This window comes from Eptatretus burgeri, chromosome 6 (assembly GCF_056783735.1).
Source record: "Eptatretus burgeri isolate ZD-2024b chromosome 6, Ebu_testis_v1, whole genome shotgun sequence".
NCBI lineage: Eukaryota > Metazoa > Chordata > Myxini > Myxiniformes > Myxinidae > Eptatretus > Eptatretus burgeri.
Genome location: NC_140966.1, coordinates 63,873,177 through 63,891,875, shown reverse-complemented (window position 1 = coordinate 63,891,875; position 18,699 = coordinate 63,873,177). Strand labels below are relative to the sequence as shown.

The window sequence follows — 18,699 nt, the reverse complement described above, 5'->3', positions numbered from 1 at the left end:
AGGCAAGACCAGCAACTGAGATTTGTACAGCTGCCGACCAATGTTCAACCCGGTCAGAAGAACAGGAGAGCGCAAAAACAAAAATTAAAGAGGAAGTGTTCGAAATGGTGTTGTTAGACAAAGTGGCAGAGCAAAGGAAGAATAAAGATTGGAGAAAGTGGGAACGAGAGGAAGATGAAACAGACTCAGAAGACGAAGAAGCGGCTAGGCATTGGGACCGCCGAATGAGAATCCAACAAAGACCCCCGCCGGTGGCACCGGACAGAGGGAAACCCAAGAAACGAGCTGGAAAAAGTCGAGGTTGGACATGATCGCCACGACTGACCCGCTCAAGAACTGCAGCAGGCCAAAGCCGAGCACAACCGACAGCGCCGCCGCAGGAATGTTTCCAGTGTGGGAAGCAAGGACATTGGCGAAGGAACTGCCCTCAAGGACGACCGGGGTTTCAACAAGACGGTGGATCAAGACGGCTGCAGGGTTGTAAGTCGTATTGACACACCGCGGGTGGACCCGTGTTGCAGGGAGCGATGCTGACACCAACATCAACAGAGGAGCAGACCCTCACTCTGGATATTTCAGGTAAGAAGCTTCCTTTCTTAGTCGACACAGGAGCCACTCACTCCACTATTGCAGCGAAGGAACTGCCAGGAGTTGAAAAATCAAATACTGAAGTACAAGTAGTAGGATTAGGGGGTAAGGTACAGACACTAAAAGCAACAACACAATTACCAGTACGGTGCGGACCTTTGCAAGAGAAACATGCCTTTCTTCTCACAACCACTACGCCAGTAAACCTGCGAGGTAGATATTTGTTGTGTAAGCTAGGATGCACGATAGCATGCACAAAAGAAGGGGTTTATGTTGACATTCCCAGGGATAAGACACATTTAGCAATGATGATCCTGATGACACCGCATCCGATTGTTTATTGGTGGAGATTGCCAAAAGAACCGATTAGAAATGCTTTGATATGTCTAAATGCTATCTTAGACGAGAATAAGGAAATACAAACGTGGCTAGACAATGCACAAGTAACGATACACACGTATTACAATCCTCGACATTGTACAATTTATGATGATGCTGGAGGGAATGATACTGAATTTGCGAAGAAAATTGCTCCGCATCTGGAAACGCGCAATGATTTGTTGCTTTGCCGCCTAATGGTTGGTAAGGAAGGCATCGCAATGGAGGTTAAGCTTACAGACGAGCAAAAGCAGTTGACAAAGTATCCGCCGGGAGTAACCTCACATGCAACAATGACTACAGCAAAGGGATATCACCCAAAGGATTTGGGATTTATGGTTTATCGCCTACAGGAGGCAGCAGTGAGCTGCACAGAAACAATGTTGCACTGACAAGTGCATAGGCTGGAGAATAACGAAGGATGGATTTGTGATTTTCTAGAAAAGGAGCTACAAGGACTGGTGGAAGAGGTCAATTTACCACCAAAGCGTGAAAAGGCATTGGAGATGATGAACACGATAGAAAAGGTGGAAAATTTGATGGGAGAGGTCCCACAACAATTGTGGACCAAACATGACAATGATGTAGGTCGAATCATTGGGGCAACGTCCCTAGTGGTTAAACTCAAACCGGGAATGCCTTTGCCAAATGTGCGCCAATACCCTCTCCGTAAGGAGGCAGAGGCTGGTATAGCACCAGTAATTAAATCGTTGAGGGAACAAGGTATAATTGTGGAAACTACAAGTCCGTGTAATACACCTATATTGCCAGTGAAAAAGCCACAGAAGGATAAATGGAGGTTTGTCCAGGATTTGCGAGAAGTGAATGAGATAATTCAAGGTGTTCACCCTGTGGTACTTAGTGCAGAGGGATTGATAACATCTATTCCCACTAGCTCCACCCATTTCTCAGTCATCGATTTATGTTCTGCGTTTTTTAGCGTGCCAATTGATAAGGAATCGCAGTTTTTATTTGCCTTTACATACAAAGGCCGTCAGTACACATGGACTGTGTTGCCCCAGGGGTTCGCAGATAGTCCAACATTATTTTCGCGTGCTCTGCACAAGGATCTAGAAGATGTTGTTTTCGAAGGTAACTTAGTGCTGCCACTAAGTGGATGTGTGGATGACTTGCTAATTTGCTCCCCAAACAAAGCAGCGTGTACAACAGATACGCTGCAGCTGCTACGGGCGTTAGCAAGAAAAGGCCACAAGGTAAACAAGGACAAACTGCAAATGGTCCAGGAAAGGGTTAAGTATCTGGGCCACCACATCTCACACGGAAAGAGGGAGTTGGACAAAGGGAGGATAACTTCAATTGCGGAAGTTCCCCACCCTCGTACGAAGAAGGAGATGATGCGATTCCTCAGAATGGCAACTTACTGTAGACAATGGGTTGTCGATTATGCAATCCTGACTAAGGAACTGTACGTTGTGGTAGAGAAAAACCAGCCAAATCTAATTGCATGGAATGAGAAGATGGAGGAATGCTTTACAAAACTGAAAGCCGCACTCCCGATGGCCCCCGCTTTGGGGCTACCGGATTATGAGAAAACGTTCTTCCTTTACTCTCATGAAACTAAAGGATTTGCACAGGTTGTGCCGACACAATCGCACGGTGACCGCTAACGACCAATCGCATACTTCAGTCGAAGGCTGGACCCGGTCGAATGCGGCCTACCTCTTTGTTTACAAGCAGTGGCCGCAGCCAGTTATGCAGTTAAGCGCACGGCAGAAATTGTAATGGGGGCACCCTCTTGTTTTAAGGGTTCCCCACTGTGTTGCGGCTTTGCTCACGCAAAAACAAACTCGACATTTAACCAATACATGGTTAATGCAGTACGAGACAACTCTCCTGCACCGACCTAACCTACAGATTGAAAGATGCAATGTTCTTAATCCAGCCTCTTTGCTGCCAACGGAGGACGACGGCAACCCACACGATTGCACGGAGGCGATCCAGGAAGTATCTACTGTACGCCCGGATCTAAAGGATCAACCACTAGAACGACGGGACCTCACCTTGTTTGTTGATGGTTCGGCATTTCGAGGACAAGATGGCTCAGGGCATGCAGGATACGCTGTGTGTACAGGTAACAAAATAATGGAAGCGTCCCGTCTGCCTTCTCATTTCTTCGCCCAGCAGGCGGAATTGTGTGCCCTTATTAGGGCCTGTGAGCTGTCTGCCGATTCTCCGGTGAATATATATATATATACTGACTTCAACTACGCTTTTGGTGTTGTCCATGACAAAGGTGCGATATGGAAAATACAAGGGTTTCTCACCTCTGCAGGAACACCGATAAAGAATGGCAGTTTGATTTTTAAGCTGTTGAAAAGCATTACACTGGCAGTGGAAGTCGCAGTTATTAAATGCCGTGCACACCAGAAGCTGACAACTGACATTGACAAAGGTAATGATAAAGCAGATAAAGCTGCAAAAGAGGCGGCTAGTCTGCCTTTGCTTTCGATAATGCCAGCACGATTGGCAAAGGACCAATTCAAGCTGCACCAATACAGCTTGTCAGACATTATTGCAATCCAAGCCGCTGCAACACAGGAGGACCATGATAAGTGGCAAGCAGCAGGAGGAGCAGCGGATGACGACGGACTTTGGTCAAATAGTGAGAAGGTAATAGCACCTGTTGAAATCCTTCCGTGGCTTGCACGCATGGCCCATTTGAATGGACATGTGTGCAAGAGGGGGACTGTGAGACGAGCACAAGAATCATGGTATGCCCCAGGGATTGGGAAGATAGCAGGAGGGGTCTGCAAAACTTGCCAGGTATGTCAACAATACAACCAACACAAAAGTGATAAGATAGGGCAGCCGGGAGCCCACCCGGCCCCCTGGGGTCCTTTTGTGCACCTACAAATACACTTTATAAATATGCCACCATCATGCGGAAATGGAAATGTCTTGGTGGAGGCATACCCATGTACAAAGGCAGATGCTGCCACCGTTGTGAAGCATTTATTGAAAAGCTTCTTCTGCCGATTTGGCACCCCTCACAAAATATCACATGATCAAGGGGGACACTTCACAGGGGAACTAACAAAGGCAGCGTGTAAAGCGCTGGGAATAAAACAGGCATTTCACTGTGTTTATCACCCACAGTCAGCCGGCGCCGTGGAAAGACAGAACGGAATTCTAAAGAACAAGCTGGCGAAACTAACAATGGAAACAGGGCTGAAGTGGCCAGATGCATTACCCTTGGCACTAACGAGCATGCGATCCACAGTGAACCGGAAGACAGGGTTATCCCCCCATGAAATACTAATGGGAAGGCCGATGCGGCTTCCCGTGACTGCCCCCACCAACATAAACAAATTGAGTATTGCAATGATGGATGAAAACATGCTGACATTCTGTAAACAGCTCTCCAGGATCGTGAGAACGATACACACGAGAGTGAAGGAGGCCTTACCCGAGCCGGTGGAAAGGCCGTATCACACCTTCCAGCCAGGAGACTACGTACTGATAAAGCACTTTACAAGGAAAACGGCCTTGGAACCATGGTGGAAAGGACCGTTTCAGGTATTGCTAACCACCCCAACTGCCGTAAAGTGTGAAGGTAAGCCTGCTTGGATACACTTCTCACACTGCAAACTTGCCATCCCTACAGAGGAGGAGGTTGTGCAAGAATGAACCCATTACAGCAAATCCTAGTTGCTATAAGTGCCCTCTGGATAGGAAGCTGGGAAATGGAAGGGCAAATTGATAACTGGACAATCCAACCCATCCAACAGAGGGGGAAAAGAGCAATTGGGAACCATACTGAACATTTACACGAGTTGGGAACACATGGGATAAATACATTCTTACTTTTGTCGCACAAATATGCTACATTGAGTAATAAGACAAAGTGCTGGGTGTGTGCTTATCTCCCGCACTCCTCACAAACGGGTTTGCCATTATCTGTTATCCCACTTGAGGAAACAGACTTATGTAATACTGCTTGGTACCACAATTTTAATTTGACCAAAATCGGTAACACATCATGCATTGATTGGAAAGGTGCGTGGGACCCTCCTTATAATCTAAAGAAAAGACCTCCATACTTCAGAATCACATACAAGCGAATGGGGTTTCTCTGCCTTACTTGGACAAAGCCTCATGCCAGATTTCAAGCAGGAAACTCCACTTGTAACATATCCATAGAGGTAAATGACTTACCAGACAACAGGAAGGGAGAGAATGGAACATACCCGAAGGTTGCATCTAATGGCACATATTTCGTATGTGGGTATAGAGCCCACCCATGGTTGCCAAACAAATGGGGCGGCTCATGTTATACCGCACATGCGTTTCATCACTGGCCCATTCTCTGAGATAGATCAAACACGACGTAGGAGAGCTATATCAGATGGGGAATATGCAGCAATGATAATTTTCCCCAGATATGGGGCCTGGGTGGCAGGAAGAGAACTTATCAGCATGGCATCAACATTGGAAGTAATGAGAAACGATACCGCTGATGGGCTTGAAAAAATTATCGCGGAGTTGGTCGCATTAAGGACTACTGTGATGCAAAATAGAGTAGCTTTGGACATGATTCTAGCTGAGAAGGGGGGAACATGTGCTGCGATTGGTAAAGAGTGTTGTACGTACATCCCAGACAATTCAGAAAACATTAATGACCTCGCGGGTCACATAAGAAAGGAGGCGAGCAAATATAAAGACTACAGTAGTGATAACATGAGTAGCTGGTTGAAGGGACTGTTTGGGGGTTGGGGAGGAAGTGTTTTAAGATTCTCCATAACAATCCTGACAATCATCGTGGCAGCCTTTATACTACTAATGCTTTTCAAGGTAATTGCCCAAAAGGCCATTGGGAAGTGTTTTTCAGGATGGACAACGAAGCCCAGTGCCCAGCTGGTACAGACGGAGATGATTCCGGTGACCTCTGCTGAGCTACTGCCGTCCTCAACCCACCCTGCACTTACACCTACCCCCCCTCCCCCATTCCAATACTATGTACCCCACCCATGTCACGCCAACCCACGAACAATGAAACATATTGTAACCTTGAAGTGGTCGCTGACCCATTACTCAGGCTTCCTTCGAGTGATGAACAATTGCTTCAACTCACATGAGACGAATATCTTTCGTTACTTGCACCAATTGAAGGGCAAGGTAGAAATACCATTTTATTTGCCTTGTTGGCAATTTGTGCCTTCATTATACTCTGGCTTGCAGTTTATCAAATATCTTTTTGCTTTGTTCATAAAGAACATTACATTTTATATACTTTAAGACTGCCTTACTTATTGTTCATAAAGTGCATTAAGTGGCTAATATGTAATCAAAATACTTAATGGAACGTATACTCCTATATAACTTCATTCTTGTTTAGCCATGAGCAATTCTTGTACGAACAGCATTTGGGAGTGCTTGGCTTCCTCATATTCTATGTTTAATTGTTGAGATATTTTCCGATTTCCCTTGCTGAAGATTTGGGGTGTTGGTGGACCGGTTGGAAAGTGGGTAGGAACCCCCTTTCGGGCTAGGGGGCGCAAGTGGAACTCCCGACCGTCATGGACCATTTGGAGCTAACCGTAAGAATGGCCCACCCATTGGGGGTTGCTGTCTGCTGACCTGCCGGCCTGCGGATGCTCCTTTTTTTCATTTTAGTTTCTTTTCTAAATGTTTCGAAGAAACAAGAGGAGGGAAATGTCGGGGATTGAATGTACTCTAACAGCAACCAAGCATGTTTTTAGTGGTTTGTTAAACTCTTGAGCTAATTGGAAATAGGGAAAGGATAAATCTTCCAAATGTTTATCTGTGCACTGTCAAAGAACTTGTTTTGCCAGCCAAAGAGCTGGCACTGTTATACCACAGCTGGCCTTGTTAACTGTTTGGAGTGGCCTTTCTGACCGGGCAGCTGGGCTGCCTGGAATCTGTTCGATTACTGCCCAACAGCATGTAAGAGGCGACCTTGCAAATCCTGATAAGGGAAGGAAAGGAGCTGATTCTGTACACTCTGTGCTCGGTTATCAGCAGAACTGGCAGGAGAATGCTCAAAAAAAACTAATGAATGGTAACAAATCCTCTTTGACAAGCAGTCATTCAGAGGTCACAGTAACCTGAATAGAAGGCAGTGCTGAAAGCCAGCTCACCAGAGGATTAGGCTGGGTGGACTATTGTGTTCAAAGCCTGTTGTCTCCATATGCATATGTCTGATGTGTAATAAAACCCTCTCCCAAGATCGGTGGGAACAAAGCTTGATCTTAATCAGTGTGGACCTCAATATATACACATATATATATATATATATATATATATATATATATATATATATATATATATATATATATATATATATATATATATATATATATATATATATATTGTCCAAATTGTGTCCATTAAATTGATTTTAGCCTTAATATTTATTCTATTGGGTCACGTGATTAATTAGAATAATAGAATTGGACACATTGTATTACTCTGCATGGTGCCATGCATCTATTCTTAACTTTCTATCAAGTTTGAAGCAACAAAAGCTAGTACTGTATATTACTTTAGATAATAAGCAAAAAGAAAGATATTATGTGATGCTGGCAGCCATTTTGAAAAAGGTGCTCTGTTGGCCATGCCCACATTTTAAAAAGGGCCAGCTCAGCTCAGTTTGATCAGCAGGTCTCAGTGATCGAGAAAACAATTTGAAACTTGGTTCCCCGAACATTTGCTCCGGATCACTTTGAAACAACATTCATAATTCACTCCACAATTATTACTTGAACTTTGAACTCAACAAAAATAGAAGCAGAAACAAACGATTCACATTTTAAACTATTAATTTTTGTACTTTTCTTTCCATTGTTATCTACACATTACATATGCACCAGCAGTGGAAAGGTGGGAAGATTTGTGGAAGGGACATTTTTTTTTTAAATGAATTTGAATGGGGAAGAGGGGAAAAAATGAGTGCATGAGAGGTGGGGATCAGGAGCCAAAGGAGAGGTATATAGGGGGGACGAGTGTTAAAATGTTTCGTGTTTTGTACATAAAATGTCAATAACCCCTTCATCAATCGTGAGTGAATTACAATAATTAAGGTCATACAGCCTTGAAAGATCCGGTGGTGGGTTCCATCAACAACACGATAGAGTTGTGGCCGGAAGGTCTGTCATGCTTGGACTGGTACAATGTGAGTATTTTGGTAGCCAAGGTGTCCTGCCCACGCAAATAACTGGGCATTCCCAATAAATACCTGAGATAGGAATAAGAAAACAACAAAATCAAACAACTCATTTTCTTCATTTGACAGACAAATGTTTTGTAATAAATGTTGTGAACAAAATGGACACAAGCTCCCTATTTTCAATTCATTTGAAAGCTGAAACTTCAATAAGGAACCCTTAAGGTGGAACAAAATCATAAACAGATCGAAGAGTAAATGAATGCTCACACATTGAAGTTCTGAATGCAATTTTGTTTTTCATTTACATTGATCTGAATGCAATTTGTCTTATGAGGACACTGCATGAAAATTCACATCACGGAGGCATTGGGCAAATTAGCAAGGGGGGATTTTTATGTCAACATGGCAGAAAAGATTGAACGTCGACTGTGCCACTTCAGAGAAATGCAACCACATAAGAACAACAGATTTTTACTGCTTATGAGGACGCTATATGAGAATTTACCTCATGGAGACACGGAGCAAATTCGCAAGGAGGGACTTGGACCCACAAAAGGAGACTCCCAATAGCCATATTACTGCATTACAAATATCACAAGTAGAGCAAAAACATTGCATCACTACATTCCCTTTGTACCCTCTGTCACCTTGTGCTTCGATGAGCCACAATTTCATATGTAAGAAAAAAAAAACCTGGAAGTGCGTTTTTTAACTGCGAGCAGTTATGGCCAGGTAGCAAGCCACCCTGCTTTGATACAACCCCACTTTGATTGGACACCTGACCCATGACATCATCTTTATTAAACTTAATTCAGAATGGGCAGTCAAACACATCTTTAGAGTTTTGCTTTGATTGGATAAGGGGTTGTTTGTTTTTTTTTAATCAATGTTGCTGCGAGACCATTTGACCAATGTCAAAATTTTCAGGCAATATTCCCCATGCAGAGTCGATCATATTAATATATATATATATATATATATATATATATATATATATATATATATATATATATATATATATATATATATATATATATATATATATATTTCTCTGAATTTGCTTAACCTATCAATGTGATACTTCACGAATATGATGCACTACCCTTGATGCATATATTTTGATAATGCAAACATCATCAGTGATGTGGTGTGGCAGCCACTTTGGTTTCAAGAGAAATAGTAAAAAAATTATTTCTTGTAAACCGATTATCCAATCAATGTGAGACTTTACACATATAATCCACTACCCTTGCTGCATATATCTATACCTATAAAATGCGAAAATCTCTCTCTTTGTATGTGTTCTATGCTTGGCCACATCTTTTAAGTTATAAACTCCCAACTCGGGGTACAAATACAACTTTGTGTTTGTGGGTAACATAGGCTATGTGGCCGTGGCCACATGAGAAGATGTGGGGGGGGGGGGGTAAATTCTCGATGTAAATGTGTACAGTGTAGCGCCACCTGGTGGTGCTGGCAGAGTGTATTACAATTTCCAAACTTCCTTTGGCTTCAAAGTGTTACTTATTCACGTTTCTCTCCCCGCGCTATGACAAATAAATTTATATACAAATGTAAAAATGAAAACCAGGGTCAGTCCGTCTGTGAAGCCGTGCCACGATATGTCAATTACATACTGTTTGAACATCAGTTTCACCCTGACTTCACACACGTATGTATTAATTACATACCATTGGAATGTACTTTTCGACCCTTTACACTGCTGAGACTACCCTTAAAACCACAAAGATTCCGAAAGATCCATTAGGCCCCAAGATCCAAAGGACCCAAAATACCCCAAAGGTACCCAAGGACCCCAAAAATTACAAAAACCCAGATGACCTTAAAGTCCTTGAGGCCCCAAAAGACCATAAAGACCCAGATGACCCATAAGACCCTGAACACCCCAAGGAACTCGAGGAGCCAAAACACTCAGAGGAACTAAAAGACGCAGAGGATGAAAAAGGCCCACAAGATCCCTGTTAGACACTTTTTAAGACACTTTTAACACTTTAGATCCCTTAATCTTTTGACATTTCATACCCTTTTGACCCTAAGAACCATCAGACCCTTACACCGCTGAAGTCCATTTCGACCACTTCGACCCCGAAAACCCTTCAAACAGATTAGACAGCATAGATCCTTGACCATTTAGAGCTTTCGATGACATGGACCAATATATATATATATATATATATATATATATATATATATATATATATATATATATATATATATATATATATATATATATATATATGTATATATATATATATATATATATATATATATATATATATATATATATGTATATATATATATATATATATATATATATATATATATATATATATATATATATATATATATATATATATATATATATATATATATATATATATATATATATATATATATATATATATATATATATGTATATATATATGTATATATATATATATATGTATATATATATGTATATATATATATGTATATATATATATATATATATATATATATATATATATATATATATAGTTACAGTATATATATGAGGCCCCGCGAGGAGTGATGCAAGCGACATTTTTTAATGTCGATGATGTCATTTTTTTTTAATATCATTTTTTATGATATTTAAAATGACTTGGAATCATCATTTAAAAAAATATCATTTTTAATGATATGATGATGATAGGCTCGGATGATAGGGTAAGGGTTAAAATAGTGCGAAATGGCATCAACTCCAAAATGGCCGATGTGTCCCTTACGTCACTCCTCCTCGCGGCACCTGATATGTATATTTTATATATATATATATATATATATATATATATATATATATATATATATATGTATATATATATATATATATATGTATATATATATATATGTATATATATATATATATATATATATATATATATATATATATATATATATATATATATATATATATATATATATATATATATATACAGTGGAGAGAACAAGTATTTGATACACTGCCGATTTTGCAGGTTTTCCCACTTACAAAGCACGAAGAGGTCTGTAATTTTTATCATAGGTACACTTCAACTGTGAAAGACGGAATCTAAAAGAAAAATCCTGAAAATCACATTGTATGATTTTTAAATAATTAATTTGCATTTTATTGCATGAAATAAGTATTTGATCACCTACCAACCAGGAAGAATTCCGGCTCTCACAGATTTGTTAGTTTTGTCTTTAAGAAGCCCTCCCATTCTTCACTCATTACCTGTATTAACTGCACCTGTTTTAACTCGTTATCTGCATAAAAGACAGCTGTCTACACTCAATCAATCAGACTCCAACCTCTCCACAATGGGCAAGACCAGAGAGTTGTCTAAGGACATCAGGGACAAAATTGTAGACTTGCACAAGGCTGGGATGGGCGACAGGACAATAGGCAAGCAGCTTGGTGAGAAGGCAACAACTGTTGGCGCAATTATTAGAAAATGGAAGAAGTTCAAGATAACAGTCAATCTCCCTCGGTCTGGGGCTCCATGCAAGATTTCACCTCGTGGAGCCCCAATGATCATGAGAAAGGTGAGGGATCAGCCCAGAACTACATAGCAGGACCTGGTCAATGACCTGAAGAGAGCTGGGACCACAGTATCAAAGAAAAACATAAGTAACACACTACGCCGTCATGGATTAAAATCCTGCAGCGCACGCAAGGTCCCTCTGCTCAAGCCAGCGCATGTCCAGGCCCGTCTGAAGTTTGCCAATGACCATCTGGATGATCCAGAGGAGGAATGGGAGAAGGTCATGTGGTCTGATGAGACCAAAATAGAGCTTTTTGGTTCAAACTCCACTCGCCGTGTTTGGAGGAAGAAGAAGGATGAGTACAACCCCAAGAACACCATCCCAACCGTGAAGCATGGAGGTGGAAACATCATTCTTTGGGGATGCTTTTCTGCAAAGGGGACAGGACAACTGCACCGTATTGAGGGGAGGATGGATGGGGCCATGTATCACGATATCTTTTCCAACAATCTCCTTCCCTCAACAAGAGCATTGAAGATGAGGCGTGGCTGGGTCTTCCAGCATGACAACGACCTGAAACACACAGCCAGGGCAACTAAGGAGTGGCTCTGTAAGAAGCATCTCAAGGTCCTGGAGTGACCTAGCCGGTCTCCAGACCTGAACCCAATAGAAAATCTTTGGAGGGAGCTGAAAGTCTGTGTTGCCCAGCGACAGCCCCGAAACCTGAAGGATCTGGAGAAGATCTGTATGGAGGAGTGGGCCAAAATCCCTGCTGCAGTCTGTGCAATCCTGGTTAAGAACTACAGGAAACGTCTGATCTCTGTAATTGCAAACAAAGGTTTCTGTACCAAATATTAAGTTCTGTTTTTCTGATGTATCAAATACTTATTTCATGCAATAAAATGCAAATTATATATTTTAAAATCATACAATGTGATTTTCAGGATTTTTGTTTTGGATTCCGTCTTTCAGTTGAAGTGGACCTATGATAAAAACTACAGACCTCTACGTGCTTTGTAAGTGGGAAAACCTGCAAAATCAACAGTGTATCAAATACTTGTTCTCCCCACTGTATATACTTAAAAACAAACAGATATATATATATATATATATATATATATATATATATATATATATATATATATACATACATACTGTATATACATACATGTACGAGGTCCGTCTGAAAAGTAACGCGACTGACTTCACAGAAATTTAATTCCAAAAAATATATTGAAATCACAGCTTGTCCCCTTCAAAATAGTTTCCCTCCAGTCTCACAAACTTGTCCATCTCTTCTTCCACACATCGATGCACCCGCGGAAGGCTTCTTCTGGAATCCTCTGGAGCTCTGTCGTCACGGCCCTTTTGATGGCCTCCACATCAGTGAATCGGGTCCCCGTGATCACTCCCTTGAGCTTGGGGAACAGGAAAAAAAACACAAGGGGCCAAGTCTGGCGAATACGGGGGGTGCTCCAGAGTTGGCACGTTCCTCTCCGCCAGAAACTTTCGGATGATCAGGGCACTGTGAGACGGGGCGTTGTCATGGTGGAGCACCCAGGCGTTGTTCTCTCACAGATCCCTCCTCTTGCCCCAAACTGATCTCATGAGGCGCCGGTTTCCTTGCTTTCTTTGGTCTTGGTGATGCCGGACTATTCCACTGACGACTCTGCCCTTTGGTCTCGGGATCGTATTTGAATATTCACGATTCATCGCCAGTAATGCCTCTCCTGAGCAGGCCTGGATCGTCATCGAGGCGCTAGATAATGTCTTTACAGACAGTGACTCTTTGCTGTTTCTGGTCCTCGGCCAACAGTTTGGGGACCATCTTTGCGCACACCTAGCTCATTTCGAGATTTTTAGCAATGATGCTCCAGACAGTGTCCTTGTTGATGGAAAGTTCCTCAGCAATCATCCGCAACGAGTCGACGATCTGCACGCACCATCTGCTTCAAACGCTCGATGTTGTCCGCCGTTCTGCTCGTTGAAGGTCTTCCAGACCGTGGATCATCTTCAATCTCCACCTGTCCCTCTTTGAACCTCTTGTGCCATTCAAATGCACGTGTACGTGACATCATTTCTTCCCTGTAGACTTGCTGCAGCATTGCGAAGGATTCGGAAGGTGTTTTGCCAACTTGGCAAGAAACTTCAGATTGGTTCTCTGCTCACGAGTCATAGCTTGACGACTCGGACTAGACAACGTGTAAAGCACGACCTGTAAAAAAATCACACAATGAGCGCAGTCAACCATCACGAATCATATATATTGCTGGAATGTTGCGAAAGACTGTGCGCAATCCGTTCATTCAAGTTGTGTAAGTGAAGCACACAGCAGGCTCAGTCCCGTTACTTTTTAGACGGACCTCGTGTATAGATATAAATATACATACATAAAATATGATTTAATGCATTCACTGCGAGAACTCTCAACCTGTCCCCCAGAGGGACTGCATCTCCCGTAGCATCCACCAGATCTATGTCTATATTTTTGGATGTTTCTCAGGATGCTCCACAGAGAATCAAAGAAAATCTGGCAAAAAACGGATGTTTTAAAGTAATGTTATAATGTTTGCGTGGACTCGGAACCGAGGTACCTCATGACACCTGCACAGACAAGCAGGCAAAATGGCGCATTTTCTGCAATGTTTTTTTCACGGATGATTGAACTTTGTGATGACTCCAGGGTTGTGCTGCATTTAGCTGCAACTCTTTTGTGGATAAAGTCATTTTATTTCATCACTTCATTTACGGTGAAGTCGGGATTGAAAGGTAGGAGGATCTTTTATGGTTTGCAGCGACAGCTTAGCCAACCGTTCCTTATCAACCATTTAATTGGAGTGCTTGTATGAGTACTGAAGCCACTTGCCGGACACCCATTGTTGACAGTGGAAGCACACACAATACATCATTCTGAGAGAATCGTTCACTCTGCAGACACTTTTGCCCTGCCACGTCATTCAGAGCGAGTGGTTCGTGCTCCGTTATCCTGAGCGAATGGTTCGTGCTCCGTCATCCTGAGCGAATGGTTCGTGCTCAGTTATCCGGAGCGAGTGGTTTGTGCCCCATCACCCTGAGCGAGTGGTTCATGCTCCGTCATTCTGAGTGAGTGGTTCGTGCTCCATAACCATGAGCGAGTGGTTCATGCTCCGTAACCATGAGCGAGTGGTTTGTGCTCTGTTACCCTGAGCGAGTGGTTTGTGCCCTGTCATCCTGAGCGAGTGGTTCGTGCTCCGTTATCCTGAGCGAATGGTTCGTGCTCCGTCATCCTGAGCGAATGGTTCGTGCTCAGTTATCCGGAGCGAGTGGTTTGTGCCCCATCACCCTGAGCGAGTGGTTCATGCTCCGTCATTCTGAGTGAGTGGTTCGTGCTCCGTCACGCTGAACGAGTGGTTCATGCTCCATTATCCTGAGCGAGTGGTTTGTGCTCTGTTACCCTGAGCGAGTGGTTCATGCTCCGTCACGCTGAACGAGTGGTTCATGCTCCATTATCCTGAGCGAGTGGTTTGTGCTCTGTTACCCTGAACGAGTGGTTCGTGCTCCGTCACGCTGAACGAGTGGTTCATGCTCCATTATCCTGAGCGAGTGGTTTGTGCTCTGTTACCCTGAGCGAGTGGTTTGTGCCCTGTCATCCTGAGCGAGTGGTTCGTGCTCCGTTATCCTGAGCAAGTGGTTCGTGCTCAGTCACCATGAGCGAGTGGTTCGTGCTCAGTCACCCTGAGTGAGTGGTTCATGCTCCGTCACGCTGAGCGACTTGTGAAATAACACCTGATTTCCGAGCCGTTTGCCATTTTTACGCGTTTTCTAAATTACTGAGTCAAATTTTTTCCACCCATCACACGCAGCTGTTTACAAAGAATAATGTTTGTGAACATATCCCTGGAACATCTCGAATCATGCAACGTTGTTTTTCGGTGAAAGCTACTCAAGGTTGTTGGATTGTATTCAGTAAGTACTGTAGTTGGCAATCAAACTGACTCCAACCTGCCGATTCCCAAAAAAATTATATCAGCCAAGTGTGTGTGTGTGTGTGTGTGTGTGTGTGTGTGTGTGTGTGTGTGTGTGTGTGTGTGTGTGTGTGTGTGTGTGTGTGTGTGTGTTTCATTAAGCACAACATTATTTCTGCTAACTCCCCTACCCCCATCTCTATCTCCCTCCCACACATCCTTCCTCTACCCCCTCCCAATACAGTTCGGTACCCTCCTCATTCATTCTCTCTCTCTCCGTCTCTCTCCCTCTCTCTCCGTCTCTCTCCCTCTCTCTCCGTCTCTCTCCCTCTCTCCGTCTCTCCCTCTCCCTCTCTCGATGATGTTTGTCTTGGACGCATCCAGGCAGTGTTTGTCTCCAGATGCGTCCGGGTGGTATTTATGTCTGGACGGGTGTTTGTCTCCGGACTTGTCCAGACAGGAGTTTGTTTCCGGACGAGAGTTTGTCTCCGGGTCGTGTTTACAGTATGACCAGTAGAAAATGGATTTCTGACATTCTTTTGTTTCCATTTTCACTGTTATTCCATGCAGAATAATTTTGATGGGACAGTATGAATCGTAATTATCACTCTACTTCACATCTGCCTTCCCTTCCTCTCATCTCACAGACTTCCCTTCCCCCACCATTCCTTGCTTCCCCTCCCTCCTGTTTCCTTTTCCCTCCACCTCTTCACTCTCTCTGCCCTCTCTCCCCCACCCCTCTTTTTCTCCCCCCCCCCCCGTTATATATATATATATATTGTTGCGGGCCGGGACCGGTGGCGAGAACGACCACGCGGTGGGGGAGGTTTCGTCGTCTCGCCCAGACTCCCCGGAATTGTCGGCCGTCGCTCCAGATAATTCCGTGAGCCGGCGGGTCGCTGAAGCAACTGTAGACGCCAATATTTCAACCGCGTAGCGTAGGGTCTTTTTGTCTGGAACCAATTTACCTAATTAACTACCGGGATTCCATGCCCTCGGCACGTCTTGCCCGAACCGGATCACGCTACCGACTGCCAACGACCTTTCTGGCTCGGATGCAGTCGAGCGGGCCTGCCAAGAACGTACCGGCTACGATGAACGGATTTTCGGGTATAAAAAACCCGCCTAAACTCAGATCCGAACCATGCTGGACCAATGAAAGAATGGACGGAAACGAACTGGGAACATTTCTACAATTGTTTATTTACAATAAAAAGACACAGGGAAGACTTATTGCAGAATATACAAGGAATATTTAGAATGGTGGAAAACACTTAACAGTTCTACTTATAAGACGGGCCCAACACACTCAGACACACACACACACACACACACACACACACACACACACACACACACACACACACACACACACACACACACACACACACACACACACACACACACACACACAAATAGTCTATTGAAGACCCCCGCAGCCAGAGAGGAGAGACGAACTGGGGGGTTGCAGTTCGGCGGGGTACCTGCACGCTGGAGGTAGGGGGTGCTCCGTAGTGCGGCACCTGTTAATGGTGGTCCGCCTCGGCCCACAGTCACACGCGTGGGGCTCGTGCCCGTGGCGGAACCCGTGTGGAGCAGTCGGAGTCCCCGGGCAGAGATCAGGGTCACGGACGGGACCCACGAAGGCTCCACGAACGCCAGCAAAACAACCAGCCAACTCCACGAACGAACCACAAACCATCAACAACATGACACGACACGACGCACCCAACCAAACAAATGTGCTCCTTTCTTCTCTAATCCCCTTAGACATGCTCCTCTCTTCCCCAATCTCCTCAGAACTAACAAAAGGCAACAACAGAGCCCCCGTCCGGGGCGGGGCTCGGAGAAGCACTCGTCACTGTCCGCCGTGATTGGACAGGGTTCCCATGGGCCCACCCTTTCTGGGCGGGGTTTCGACCATACCCGGAGAAAGCCACCCCTCCCTTCCACGCACGTTTGAGGAAGGTGGACGTGGTGCAACTACCTTGACCATCGTAGGTATTTCGCCTCAGGCAATGGTGCGCTGTGGCCCGCGAACCGAGGGCTGCAATCGCGATGCTACCGTTGGATGTTTTGTTGGAGGATATGTGGTTTGTTAGATGTAATAACCAAGCTAAAAGAACCTCGGAATGGACACGTTTGATTCTCCCAGTAGACAAAAGGAGGGGTTGTATCTCACATGTACTTAATGGCATAACTAACTTTTGGGACCTGTATGCAAATGGTTTCTCGATCCGTAACTATATATATATTTAGCTTATGTACAGTATACATATATATTTGGTTTATGTACAGTATATATATATATATTTGGTTTATGTACAGTATATATAGTATATGTACAGCATATATAGTATCTTCTTCTTCTTCTTTCGGCTGCTCCCATTAGGGTCGCCACAGCGGATCATCCGTATGATCCGCAGTGATTTGGCACGTGTTTTACGCCGGATGCCTTTCCTGACGCAACCCTAGTCGCCTCTTACGACACAGGGATATGGTACACCTATTTTAACCGGGGTATACACCGGCCCAGTACACTGGTACTCATTTCACCGACCTCGGAAGGATGACAGGCTGAGTCAACCCTCTGGTGTATTAATTCAGTGGCCCAACGGGGCTTGAACTCAGGACCTTTTGGCTCCCAAGCCGCTGCCCTAACCACTGCACCAACACCAGGCTCATATATATATATATATATATAGTATATACTGTATATATATATATACTGTATATATATATATATATAGTATATACTGTACATAAACGAAATATATATATATATATATATATATATATATATATATATATATATTTCGTTTATATGCAGTATAAATATATATTTAGTTTATGTACAGTATATACTATATATGCAGTATACATATATATATATATATATATATATATATATATATATATATATATATATATATATATTTAGTTCATGTACAGTATATATGCAGTTTATATATATATATATATATATATATATATATATATATATACATATATACATATATACATATATACATATATATATACATATATACATATATACATATATACATATACATACATACAAACACGACATAATAGTGACCGAAGCTTTTCGTGCTGCGCTCTTCAGGGTAAAAA

The 18,699-nt window shown here is 43.1% G+C and overlaps 1 protein-coding gene and 1 long non-coding RNA gene across 3 annotated transcripts in view; one reads left to right on the top strand and one right to left on the bottom strand.

The window, feature by feature from the left end:
- The window catches only part of CRYM (crystallin mu), a 71,102-nt gene that overhangs the window by 35,329 nt on the left and 17,074 nt on the right, over positions 1-18,699 (bottom strand). Inside the window, exons 1-2 of one of the 2 annotated variants that reach the window (XM_085885388.1) lie at positions 17,049-17,344; positions 8,035-8,182 (exon numbers count right to left, since the gene is read on the bottom strand). In XM_085885388.1, coding sequence (XP_085741514.1) covers positions 8,035-8,182; positions 17,049-17,338 — 438 coding nt within the window. In that variant the 5' untranslated portion in view covers positions 17,339-17,344. Of the gene's footprint in view, positions 1-8,034; positions 8,183-17,048; positions 17,345-18,699 lie in introns of those variants that run through there. The other variant, XM_085885389.1, reaches the window with a different exon arrangement.
- LOC147024949 (uncharacterized) overlaps positions 17,457-18,699 on the top strand; it is a 13,854-nt gene continuing 12,611 nt past the window's right edge. The window contains exon 1 of the long non-coding RNA XR_015059277.1: positions 17,457-17,561. This is a non-coding gene — a long non-coding RNA (uncharacterized LOC147024949). The remainder of the gene's footprint in view (positions 17,562-18,699) is intronic.